The 12,665-nt window shown below is 40.1% G+C and overlaps 1 protein-coding gene across 1 annotated transcript in view; it reads right to left on the reverse strand.

Moving 5' to 3' along the window:
- Positions 1 to 11,435: 11,435 nt before the first annotated feature.
- man1a2 (mannosidase, alpha, class 1A, member 2) overlaps positions 11,436 to 12,665 on the reverse strand; it is a 138,656-nt gene continuing 137,426 nt past the window's right edge. The window contains exon 14 of the mRNA XM_078262527.1: positions 11,436 to 11,822. Within this exon, the coding sequence (XP_078118653.1) occupies positions 11,819 to 11,822 (4 nt within the window). The 3' untranslated portion in view covers positions 11,436 to 11,818. The remainder of the gene's footprint in view (positions 11,823 to 12,665) is intronic.

Below are 12,665 nucleotides of genomic sequence, written 5' to 3' on the forward strand. Positions count from 1 at the left end.
CAGTGTACCTTTAAAAACAATGTCCAAGTTACTGTGGATAATCCATAGAGCAGGGGGTCTTCAATGATTTTTAAATCAAGGACCCCTTAACTGAAAGAGAGATGGAGCAGGGACCCCCCCCCCCTACTAAATATATTATATAAAATAAAGTTGCATATTAAACTGGGCCTACAATAACTTGTCGGCCAGCCTAAAGCCTTTATACATTTTTGCATAGAATACTAAGCTATTAAAATAGCCTAATAATTGTTGGCATGATTTTATAATTATGTTTTAATGTTAAACATACACACTTAGGATGAACTGTATCTGTGGATGGTTACCTTAGTGACACCTTACATATGGGCCAGTAAGCATATCATCATTGGGGATTTATATTTGCTAATAATATGTTGGATTCATTTGGATTCAATTTTGGGGGGAAAAAATTCAAATTTTAAAAAGTAAAATTTAATTTACTATAATTTGGAGGCCCCCCTGCAGTGACTCTGAGGACCCATTAGGGGTCCCAGACCCCCTGTTGAAGATCCCTGCCATAGAGCATTATGTCACTGTTTCCTCAGTAGGAAGTAAATTGGTTCCCAGTGAGGTATTTTGATTATCTTGATGAACAAGGTACATTGTCCTGGAAAGAGATGAAAAGTTCATTCACCTCCGTCGTGCAGACATCTCAAAACCTCATTAGACAAATCCAGAACTACCTGTATGGTGAGATACCACTTTAGGTTTAGTCAGTCTTGAATAAACTGATCCTTTCATGATTTGTTGGTGAAGGTTGGATATCCAGTAAAATTGGAACACTTCCTCTCCACAGGACATTTTTCTTTGGAATGAACCGGCCTGGACTTAAATTGTCATTGGATTTTAATTTGGGAAGTTCTGTTTACTTTGCCAGAACTTTAAACACACACACGTTGCTTTTGCTATACTTGTGAGGACTTTGTTTTCGACTGAATGAATAAATTAATGTTTTTATTTTTTTCTCGGGGGGCAGAGAACAGGTGGACAGAGTGCGAAAATCACCCATTACGAACTTGGGCGTGTCTGGGGAGATTTAATAAAAATCTTGGGCATGTGCTTTGCAGAGGCCAGGGCTAAACACATGTTTACTGGTTCACGTTAACTTTATTTTTCTTCTTACACTAAAAAACACACAACAGTCTATTTCAGGTATCTTGTTTCAGGCATTTAGGGGATATAATACATAAGAACGCTCCACTGGACCTCCATGATACAACAAGCTGTGTTTGCTGTTTTCTGTTGGCCTCTGTTGACAGAACAAAATATTGCTGAGTATGTCTATGAGGTGGTGTTATTTCAGCTTTTTATGCCAAGCCATCTGCTTCCTGGCTGTGAAAATATCCAGTATGTATGGAACTGCAGCCTCTGGCACCCTGAATAAAGTATCTCAGAGGCAACAACAGAGCGTAATCATGATGCTCTTGTATAGGGATGAACAGCAGCAGGTTTCTGTGGTTGAGTACATGGCTCAGTCTACCTACACCGTGTGTGTGTGTGTGTGTGTGTGTGTGTGTGTGTGTGTGTGTGTGTGTGTGTGTCTGTGTGTGTGTGTGTGTGTGTGTGTGTGTGTGTGTGTGTGTGTGTGTGTGTGTTTATCCTGCTGTGCGGCTAGAGCTCTGCCACCTGCTTCTCCTAGGCGCCGTGCCATCTGACTCAGTGTGTCCAGGCCACGGATGGATAATCAGCCCTCGCCATTAACACATTAAACATACACTGAGACACACACACACACACACAATAGATTTGCATTTACCTGGGTGCACGTATTGTACACATGTAAGTACACACACACAGACACACACGAGAGTGCCATTAAAGGTTCCACTACGTCTGCTGACGAAGACATGCTAATCTTTTCAGAATGACTCAGTCGGACAGTTAAAAGACCTGCGCTTCCTCTGACATCATTTAGTTTTGGTTGGTTATCGGAGGGCACATTACGTCCCCCCCGCTTCCTCCATTTGCTCATTATTACATGATCGAACCTCATCTGAAGGAAGGTCAAATCCTGCTTCATGACTTTTACTATGCTCTAGAAAGCATTTAAAAAGAAAACGTTTTCCCCTTTCTTTCTGACCTTAACAGTGATTTATGTCGGCCTGCAGAGTCGCTTCCCAAATAATTTATTATGTGCACAGGTGAATAATAAAAAAGTACAGAAATAACTGTGGAAAGACAGACCGGAACGTTACCTGGTCGTCTTCTTCTTCTCAGTGCAAAAGATAACAGACTGTTCTGTGCATTTTGTTAGAACAATTGGTTACACTTTACTTGAAGGTAGCTACATAAGAGTGACATGACACTCATGAACGTGTCATAAACATTATAAACAAGTCAAAAACATTTATGACATAAGGCTTCTGTCATTAAGTGTCATTTGGTTTTTGTCATGACAGGTTAGAGTTAGGGTTAGGGTTCATGTGTCATGACAGTGTTACTCCTATGTAGATACCAAACAATCTATGAAACATTATGGTCTGTTTTGATGTTTGGCTCTCACAGGAGGAAGAAATCTCACCCCACAGAGGGAAACTGTCTGTCTGCTGAGTGTAGCCATTGATAGCGAGAGTGTTATCTATTGAAACCATAGCAATACAGCGAGAGAGAGAAAGTCAATGGCTTGAGATAAAATTGGCAAAAAGAGCATGTGATAGACAGAAAAGCCTTTGACGGACTGAAAGTTTGAGAAAAAGTGACACAAGAGAGAGAGAGAGAGAGATGACAAAGCGTTTAAGTATGTCTGTGCATCGGCAGACTCGCTGTATTTACTTTAGCAACCTCTAAACAATCAGTTTCTCCATTTTTTCACAAATTATTAAAAAAAGCAGCTGTGAGTGGTTCCTTCATTTCCTTTGCGCATTGCATTGTGGGAGAACAGTTTCCTTCAACTCAAAAATCAACCATGTTAACAGTAGTCTGCATATTGTCTGGTTTGTGTCTACATTTTGTCATTTTTCCAGTACGAACACACTTTAGCCTCAAAACCTGCTAAGACTTCGTATGTAGTATTTCATCCTTGCTTACTGACTGGAAGATTACTTAGCAGCATTGTGCTCAGTGCTGCCACCAATGTCTGGAAGCTATTTTGCAATGGTCAACGCTCCTACATCAGTTAAAGCTTTCAGCCAGGTGACAGCAATAAGAGGCAATGCTTCTGCAACAGCAAAACGGTCCACACCAGAAAATTGTAATTGTTGGTCAGCGTTGTTTTCTTTCATTACCGTGACACTTCCCTAACCTTAACAAAGTAGTTTTAGTGGGCAAAACTTGTTTTTGGGCAGGGGAGAAAATGCTCATATGGTTCGATTTTGTCGTTACAGTTGGATGACTTACTGGCATCACATCTAGCAATGTAGCGCACTAACACCACAGGTGACTAAAACCCCAAACATCCCAATTTAATCAAGAGTTTTGGGAGGCGTCCCTGACTCATCACCACATTACTCCCTCTTCACCTTCAGAGCTGCAGATCGTTCCCTTTCCTCTCTGTCTTCATGTAATCAGTTCATCTAATCCAGGATTACTACAACCTCAGTCTTCCTCCTGTCTCCTCCCCCCCCCCTTTGTCTGAACATACTGAGGCCTTTCACTGTTACCCGCTGCAGGGCCAAATACAACAAGGGTATGAGTAATTCTATAAACAGCGGCTCTAGTTCAGCAGGCTAAAACATCTGAAAATCATCCTCGATGCGTACATGTGTTGAAATGACACGCAAGTAATGAGAGGGGATTAGCGAGGCATGATGGTACTGATTGCAAACATTTCATGTAAAAAAACAAACACAGTTGGAGTTATTCGTGTTCTGCATACATCACTGTGTCACAGCTTTCATTTAGGGAATAAATAAAAAGAAGGTAATTATCAGAGAGGAAATAACCTTTTGTGATTTGATGACATCTGTACATCTAGTCTTGCTTTGCCAGACCTTTCTCCACAGCACTGCAGAGGAGGGTCTGGCTAGTCCACACAGCATTCCGGGGTGGGAGAAAGACGTGCTCTGGTTAATTGGTATTTCTTTAAACCAACACAATCGTCTTGGGTGGTGCTAAGTGCCAGACCCAGCCACGGTGCCTCGGGAAGGAACTTGTTTTGGTGGAACGTGTACGTTTAAAAGTTGTTTTAGTCGTGCAACAGAAAACTCAGATTGGAGAGATAGTCTAGCTAGCTGTCTGGATTTACCCTGCAGAGATCTGAGGAGCAGTTAACCATAGTCCTCAGAAATCCACCGGATTTAAAAATTCCAACACAAAAAAAAAAACAGAAGGTACCGGACATCCGGCCAAAAAGAGTGACATCTGGCGGAATTTCCGGCGGCATCTCACACTTGCAAAACTCCTCACACACTGACGTAAATATCAATATTTTGTTCATGATATGCACAAACGTTGAACTTATCAGGGACCTGTGTGTTTACTGTGGTCACAGCTTTCTAGCTCACAGCGGTCTTTGCAACAGGAAGCACCTGTTCACCTTCCCATCTGACTATCTCAGACAAACACACAAAATGTCCAAAGTGCCAGGAAAGTTTTCTAAATACAAAGCCGAATGTGACCTTGACTTTAAACCATCCATACTATTTTGTCCTACAAGTAAAAGTTCAAAACAGTCTCAAACAGTGTGTTTGTTTGAGCATAGCACTGGCAGGTGTACAAGCTAAATATTATCTAAATATTATATCAGGTATTAAATACATATTTAGAAATATTGAAATACTTCCTGAGGACACTGAATCAGCCGTCAGTCTTTATCTAAGATCAACTAAACACACAGATGTCAAACCAGTCAGCCCTGAGTCAAGTAATTACTGTGTGAGAACAAAAGTGTTAACTGCCATGACAGTCAGGACAAGTGTCTGCCCTAAAGTACAGATGTGTTATCACTTTTGTGCTAAATGTGAAATGTTGTGGAGTCTCGTTATGACAATAAGTTAGTTCAGACCTCGCAGATGGCTAAGACTTGTCAACTGCCAACCTGAACCTGGGAATTGTTTGAATCAGACATTCATATATTTCAAGCTGCAGCTTGGAAACAGTTTTATGCTTAACTAGAAGGACACTCAGAGAGCACAGACCTCTACCGAGGCATTTCTTATCTAACAATGTTAATGCAGTGTGAATACTTCCAGTCAAAAACTAATTTTTCTGATTATTCCGATTATTTCCGCCCCATAATTCAGATCTGCTTCAAAATGTAAGGGGTTCTTCCCTGGCCTACGCTCCACCCTTTCACCAAGTTTCATTTTTTCAGTAATCTTGCTGACTGACAGACAAACAAACCAACAAACCAAACCGAAAACATAACCTCCTTGGCGGAGATAATAATAGATTTACAGTTATCTTCCAAAATTGTAAAACATGGCACTGCTGCCTGGGACAGCATCATTATATTTGGTGATAGGTGAAGATGGCTCTTCACTCGGACTTGACCTCGGTGAGTTGGACTCAAACAAAGACAACCTTAAACAAACTTCAGCTGTCATCATCACTGCTGCAGCTCGCTATCAACACAACTGAAGCATAAAGACTAACAAGAACAATCCAAACTACATGTAGTGTTTGTTAAAGTGACTATAACTTTTTATTTTTTCTGAAGCTCTGTCATTTTTCATACACATGGTCTTAAATGACCTGTAACAGCAAACGAGACTAACAGTAAAAAGGAATGCTATTTTTATATAGTTTTTAGTAAGGCATCTGCCCGGGTACGATTTTTCCGAAGTCACGGAATGATTTGCGGCAGGTAGATGGCGCTACAGTAACACATTCTGATGGGTCCACCATCATTCTGATTGAGCCAGGTAAAAGGTAGCAGGAGATTTCTTTATACAGGCCTAATTGTATTCTAATTGTATTTTAGAAGTGATCTGCTGTAGTTATGGCTGATACTGGGGCAGGACCATCACAGAAAATAAGGAAAGTAAGCAAAGAACAACTAAAATTTAAAGGGAAAGTGAAAGACAACGGGCGATAACTCAAGTCAACTTCGGTCGGGCTTTCAACAGATGGAGACAATTACGGGATTGTAAATTATTCAAAACTCACCCTGAATTGGCCCTAACGTTACTTGTGTAAAGCGTCCGTTGGTTTCAAGAAAAATAAATCAAAGTTATTATTACGTTGGTTGCTACAACAATCTCTTATTGCTTTGGCTCGTGACACAGTGACAGTGATAACTGTCTCACAATACATCTAAAGTAGGCTTAGTTGCCATATGTAACACTTGAAATGCAATGATGCATCTGTAACCTATTCTCTTATTGTAAATAAATGATTTTTTGTCTGAGCAAAACATTCATCGCAACTACATGACCTCCCCGTAACGCTAACTCAGTAATCTACAGTGGGCAAAGCAGTACCGTAAAGAAAAGACCTTTACGACAGCAGGTATGGTAAAAACACTACCGCTTTTGTCCAAAGCGGCCGCTAGAGCAAGACAAACTGAAAGTTACATACAGCCACTTTAAGTGAAGAAAATTGACGAGACTTAAAGTCTACAGCCATGCTAGCGGCTCTGTGAGGCTATATTTGGGCAAAGCGGTGCTTTGAGCTACATGCGAATAGCTGTATGCCAACATGCTCAGAATGTTTTAACCCATGTTTTAATATGTTAAACTTTCTGTCACAAACTAAGAACATAACTGTTTTGCCAGCTGTTTTTGTCAAATCCTTGATGCTCAAGGGTCTGCACTTACCAGCAATTTCCACTGGATGCGGAACGTCTGCGGACCGGCTGCGCTGTGGAACGGCTGCGTGCTCCGCCGTCCGTCAATACCCACCAGGTCCGGATTTGTTGCGGCACGGCTGCGGCCATGACTGACAGCTGTAGTCACGAGGACCCACAATATCTCGCTAATTCACGTAGAATAGAACCACAAAACCAGCAACAGTTTGTTTCCATCCAGAGGAGTAGAGGGGAAACAACTCTGTGCTGTGTTTTCAAGGTGTAGTGCAGGGAAATATAATCCGGCGTGAGCATGGTGTATTTTACTTTGAAAATTAACCGGATTTTTATTTTGTTTCTGTGCTGGACTTCCTGTCCCACACTGTCTTACGGTGGCCCTGAAGTGCAAATCACAACAGCAAATAGAAAAACGCAACAGCAAATACGAAAACACGACAGCAAAATAGGAAAACATGACAGCAAATACGAAAACACTTCAACAAATCATAAAACACAACGGCAAATAGGAAAACACCAACAAATCATTAAATACAACGGCAAATATGAAAACACGACAGCAAATAGGAAAACACGACAGCAAATAGGAAAACACGACAGCAAATAGGAAAACACGACAGCAAATAGGAAAACACAACGGCAAATAGGAAAACACAACGGCAAATAGGAAAACACGACAGCAAACATTAAAACACGACAGCATTAACTTCTACCGGAAAAGGTAGGGCCTATCTAGCAGAGGACGGAGCCTCCTGATTGGACAAACGGACTGTCTGTCTTTTAACAGGAAGGAGAGGTGAAAAACACGGAAAAGCGCCTACTTTTAACAGAGAGACAGTCCTCTGTCCAATCAGGAGGCTCCGTCCTCTGCTAGATAGGCCCTACCTTTTCCGGTAGAAGTTAATGCCGTTTTGTTTTCCTATTTGCTGTCGTGTTTTCGTATTTGTCGTTGTGTTTTATGATTTATTGAAGTGTTTTCCTATTTGCTGTCGTGTTTTCCTGTTTGCTGTCGTGTTTTCCTATTTGCTGTCGTGTTTTCCTGTTTGCTGTCGTGTTTTCATGTTTGCTGTCGTGTTTTCATGTTTGCTGTCGTGTTTTCCTATTTGCGGTCGTGTTTTCCTATTTGCCGTTGTGTTTTATGATTTGTTGAAGTGTTTTCCTATTTGCTGTTCTGTTTTCCTATTTGCCGTTGCGTTTTATGATTTGCTGTTGTGATTTGCACTTCAGGGCCACCATACTATCTGCCGTGTGCTGAATTGCTGCGGAGCTCTCCGGCGTCCGGCAAAAACAGAAGCTCTGCATATCTGCTCCCGAGGGCTGCGCCGGAGCTGGGACGCAGTAGGGACGCAGACGTTCCACAGTCAGTGGAAATTGCCGGTTACACCCAAACAAAATGTCAAACATAAAAGTCCTGAGAGTCATATACAGAGATATAAAACTGTTTCATATCTATGGTCACATATAACTCAAAGTGTCCTCAAAGCCCTTCTACAAGGTAACCAAGGAAATCATGGTTGGAGTAAAGATTATGTTTGATCAAAAAACAGGTTTGGGTTCCTGGGTGGAACTGATATATTTGGTGATGGTTGTGAGGTTAAAGAAATCCCCACAGAGACATCAAGCTCATGTTTCTTACGATTATGAAATAATACGTTCTGGCAGGACGCACGCACGCACGCAAGATGTAGGCTCGCAGCAATACGTGACAAAACAACCTGCCAAGTCGAATACTTGCCTTCATTACTTAGGAAATTCAGAGCATCTGCACGCATTTATTTATTATTCTGTCTGGACTCAGTGCAGTGAAACGGACTACAGGCCTGTTACATTCAAACAACACTGAGTTCACAAACTTAATGTCAAGGGTCATGTCTTTTTATTCTTTGCTGAGGGGAGGGTCATCCAACATTTTTCAGTCCAGAGGGGGGTGTCACCCAACTTTTGTATTCATGAAACAGCAACATTACAAAGTGGCTTGTTTGATGCATATTTTTCCATGTAGCTCTTAGTTTTAGTCATTTATTCCACTTTGTTTAAACCGCGAAGTGGATGACGCCTAATGACGAGTCCATAGCAACCAGTTTGTGTGTTGAATGTTACCCAGAGTGCCTTGCTGAATGGTCTCAATGTTTTATTGTTTTATTTCAAGTGAATACTAGTTTACTAGAGGAGTAACTTAGTATTTAAAGTAATGCAGTAATGCAGGAAGTGTGCATTTAGTTTCCATGCTTATTGTGTTTCCACAACAACGTTAGTGAGTAAATCTACTGAAATGGCTACCACACCATAACAGAGGAGTGTGATGCGTCAGATAAGAATGCAGAGGTTTAGTCACATATGTTACGGCTGTTAAAAAACAAAGGGAATCTGTCTGTTTGCCGAAGTGCAAACAAGTACAGAAGGTATTGATAAATTGTTAGGAGAGGGTCATTCCTCTTTTTTCCAAATTGTTTTGGAGGGTCATAGAAATTATTTCACTGAAGAGTAAAACTGGCTTACTTTAAGGCAGAGAGTACAACTGTTAATTAGTGCAAATGATTAGTAGCCTGCTCCTTGAATGGAATGATTATGACGGTTTCAATTCAGAGCAGTGGTTAGTTAATGTGTATATATAGTGGTCAGGTAATGTATACATTTAGGCTACTTACGCGGTTGGTCCGTGATCGTCTGCTACGCTTTCCCACGCCGTTTCATTACAGCGGCTGTTTCTTTTATTTTTATACAAATAAAGTGTTTCACGTCATCATACTTCCACAAGAAGCTGCTGCTCACTCTGTATAAAGTATGTACAATGCGTATTCTCCATTTTGGCATCAGTAAATCTGTGATCGACCTCGCGGTCTTTTGAGGAAAGCCGTGGACAGGCATCTATCTGGATTACTTCAGCCTGGCTCAACCTAGTCGCTCCTCCTCAGCCTGGCTTGGCCTTCGTGAAACGCACCAAGCCAGGATGCACAGATTAGACTAGGTCAAGCCTCGCTTTATCAGTTATCCTGGATTTATATATTCTGCTTTTGTGAAACAGGGCCCTGGATCGTCGCAATGCTACCTACGGCACCATTAAATATGTCAGCCCATGCCGCTCGCCACGAAAACCATAAAAAAGGTTAAAAAGGCTGAAAAGAATAGGTAAATGTGGATCTCTCTGAATGTGGTGAGTCACTGTGTGTTAAAGAGCTGACATTTTTCATACAGATAACAGTACTTTATATACAGAATACAGAAAATGTGTCATTTATGGCAGTTAAAAGTCGAACAATACTTTGTATCAACTGAGCAGGTTCAATGTAAAAAAAAAACTAAAGATCCGATGAATTCTTGTATAAATGATTGTGCAATGAAATTAATTCACAGCACCTCAGTCGAACTACAGCGAGCACTTTTACATTGTGTGAATCAGATAAACGGATGCAGTCTCAGCAAAAAGAAAAGGCAGTCTGTGATGTGAATAAACCAAACCTGCCACAGAGAAAGGTGCTTATTAGGATGTGAGCTGCCAACTTGGAAGAAGCTGCTGTGTGTTTTGTCCAAATTGTTGGGTGGCTCTCCGCCGGCATCCTGGAGTGAAGCGACAGCAGGCTGAACCACAACACATTTGTTCTTTCAAACACATCTGAACAGTGCTGACGGAGAACAACTCTTTAATTTAAAATGATCTACAACCATTGACATTTTTCTTATATACTGATCAGTGTTTAATCAAGGTGTTCAGAGCTGTTTCAGTGGTTACATTTACAGTTTTGGTACATTTTTAGAAGCCATTGTTTAAATCAAGCAATTTCAGTAAGGGCTCAGTGACTGACTGGACTTGGTTCTAGTCACTAAAGAATCACTAAAATATGCCCAATCAGTAAAATAGGCAACTGAACTGAAGAGAGAAAAAACTCCACTCAGCAAGTTGACCTTATTTGACTCAGATGAGCTGCAGCTGTCTTCCGATTACACAATCAATTTTCAAAAATCAAAAGATAAATGAAAACAAGACTTAGTCTACAGCCATGCGAGCAGCTCTGTGAGGTTGTAGCTAAACGTTAGCATCCTAACATTCTGATGCCGAGCAGATATGTTCAGCATCTGTCCATTCACCATCAAGCACAGCTGAGGCAGATGTGAATGAGGCAGAATGTCATTAGTTTTGCAGATATTTACTTATAAATCAAAGTACTGGAAAAATTCAAAATGATCACTTTGGATAAAAACGTCAGCTAAATGATAATATGATGATGGCGCTATGAAAAGTGTACTTACACATGAATGTTTACACCAGAGTTCACGGCAATCCATCCAATAGTTTTTGAGATATTTTAGTCTGGACCAAAGTAGTGGATCCATCCTCGGGTCCACGCAACGGCTAAAAATATTTTTAGCAAAACAATAAAAAGACAAGGGAGAAGATCAAATAGATACACACATTTTAGTCAGAGTGTACTTATGGAAACTAAAATAATTGGGACATTAGTAGCAAATAAAAAGAAATGTCTGACTCTGCATTGATCTCCAATATAGTAGTAATAGAGTATTTGTAATTTGAGTCATTTGTTGATGTGCATTCGGCTTGAAATGGTTCAAACTTCAGGGTTATGTACGAAAAAAAGCAAACCTCACAGCTTCATATTAACCGGATTCATGCTCATCTTTTAGTGTTGATACACAGCAACTCACCTCAGTGCTGACAAACATAACAAGCATTATACGATCAAACAATCAAAACACAGAATATACTCTTAGTTTCAAATCACTTTTCATAACATCTTTATTGAATTTGTGTCTCAGTTTTAAACATATTTACAGATACTTTAGATTTTTTTTTAGTTCAGTAAAAATGCAAATACAGAACACTCAATTTTCAAAATCAACGCCGCTTCCAGCGACTTCATGGCCGCCCAGGCCTGCCCCCCCCCCACCCCTATCAGATACAGGTGGTGATGACGTCAGTGTGATGTCAGAGACTGGGGGATACTGAGACTGTACTGCATCAATGGACTGTTGAGGTTGAGTGCCACCAGAGATGAAAGAGAAGATGATACTGGATGGATGATGGAGGGAATAACGTGGCACAGAAATATCCTGTATGTACACTGACCGATGCCATCCAGGAGAATTCTGAGAGGTTCTCCTTTAACTTTAAATAAAAAAAAAAAACAGAGGATGTCTGTGGTTCATTTATTTCAAAAAGGTGGATTGATTAAATATAAACATTGACCTGAACGTTAGCTAGACGTTTGATCAAACCCTCCTGTTGTCCTCGGGTCAAATCTCACCCCTTTTCAAAGTTTCTAAATTTTGGGTTCATTTCAACCAAATTGCACAAAAATGACACGAATGGTTCCATAGAAACACTCTTTGAGTATAATTAATGATCACTTAACTACTTTCATTTATTCAATGTTATTGCATTTGGGGAAAAAAATGAAATTGTTTCAAAACAGTATCCTGACTAAACGTGGACGTATACCAGTCTGAGATTCTCTCAACATACATTACTCTGATTTGAACTATTAGTGAAAATAATTCATAATTTTAGCTTTCAGCACTCAAAAAATAGGTTTCATTTCATATAAATGAGGTTTATAGGTCATGAATTCCAAAAAATAAGTGTAACACTAATAAGTTGGTAAAAAAAAAAAACCTGCAAAAAAAAAAAGAGAAAAGAAACATAAACCTTGAAAAAAGCGGCAAGAACGTTGGAAAAAAAAAAAAAAAAGGGTTGATACGCAGGGTAAAAAAAAAAGGGTAAAAAAAAAAAGGCTTAATTTTTAATTTTGTACCTGGGAAGACCCAACTAACATTTTTGGAAAATGTCTAATTTCCACCGACACTTTGTTTGTTTGGACCGAGATATTTCTGAAAGCAGGTGATTATACCATTAACGTCTAATCAAGATGAAAATATTTGAAAACAGGTCACGAACATATAGTTTCATTAAATAAAAAAAATTTTCTCCAAAAAACAGATGGGGGCTGAA

The sequence above is a fragment of the Sander vitreus genome, chromosome 11 (genome assembly GCF_031162955.1).
Source record: "Sander vitreus isolate 19-12246 chromosome 11, sanVit1, whole genome shotgun sequence".
NCBI classification, from domain to species: Eukaryota; Metazoa; Chordata; class Actinopteri; order Perciformes; family Percidae; genus Sander; species Sander vitreus.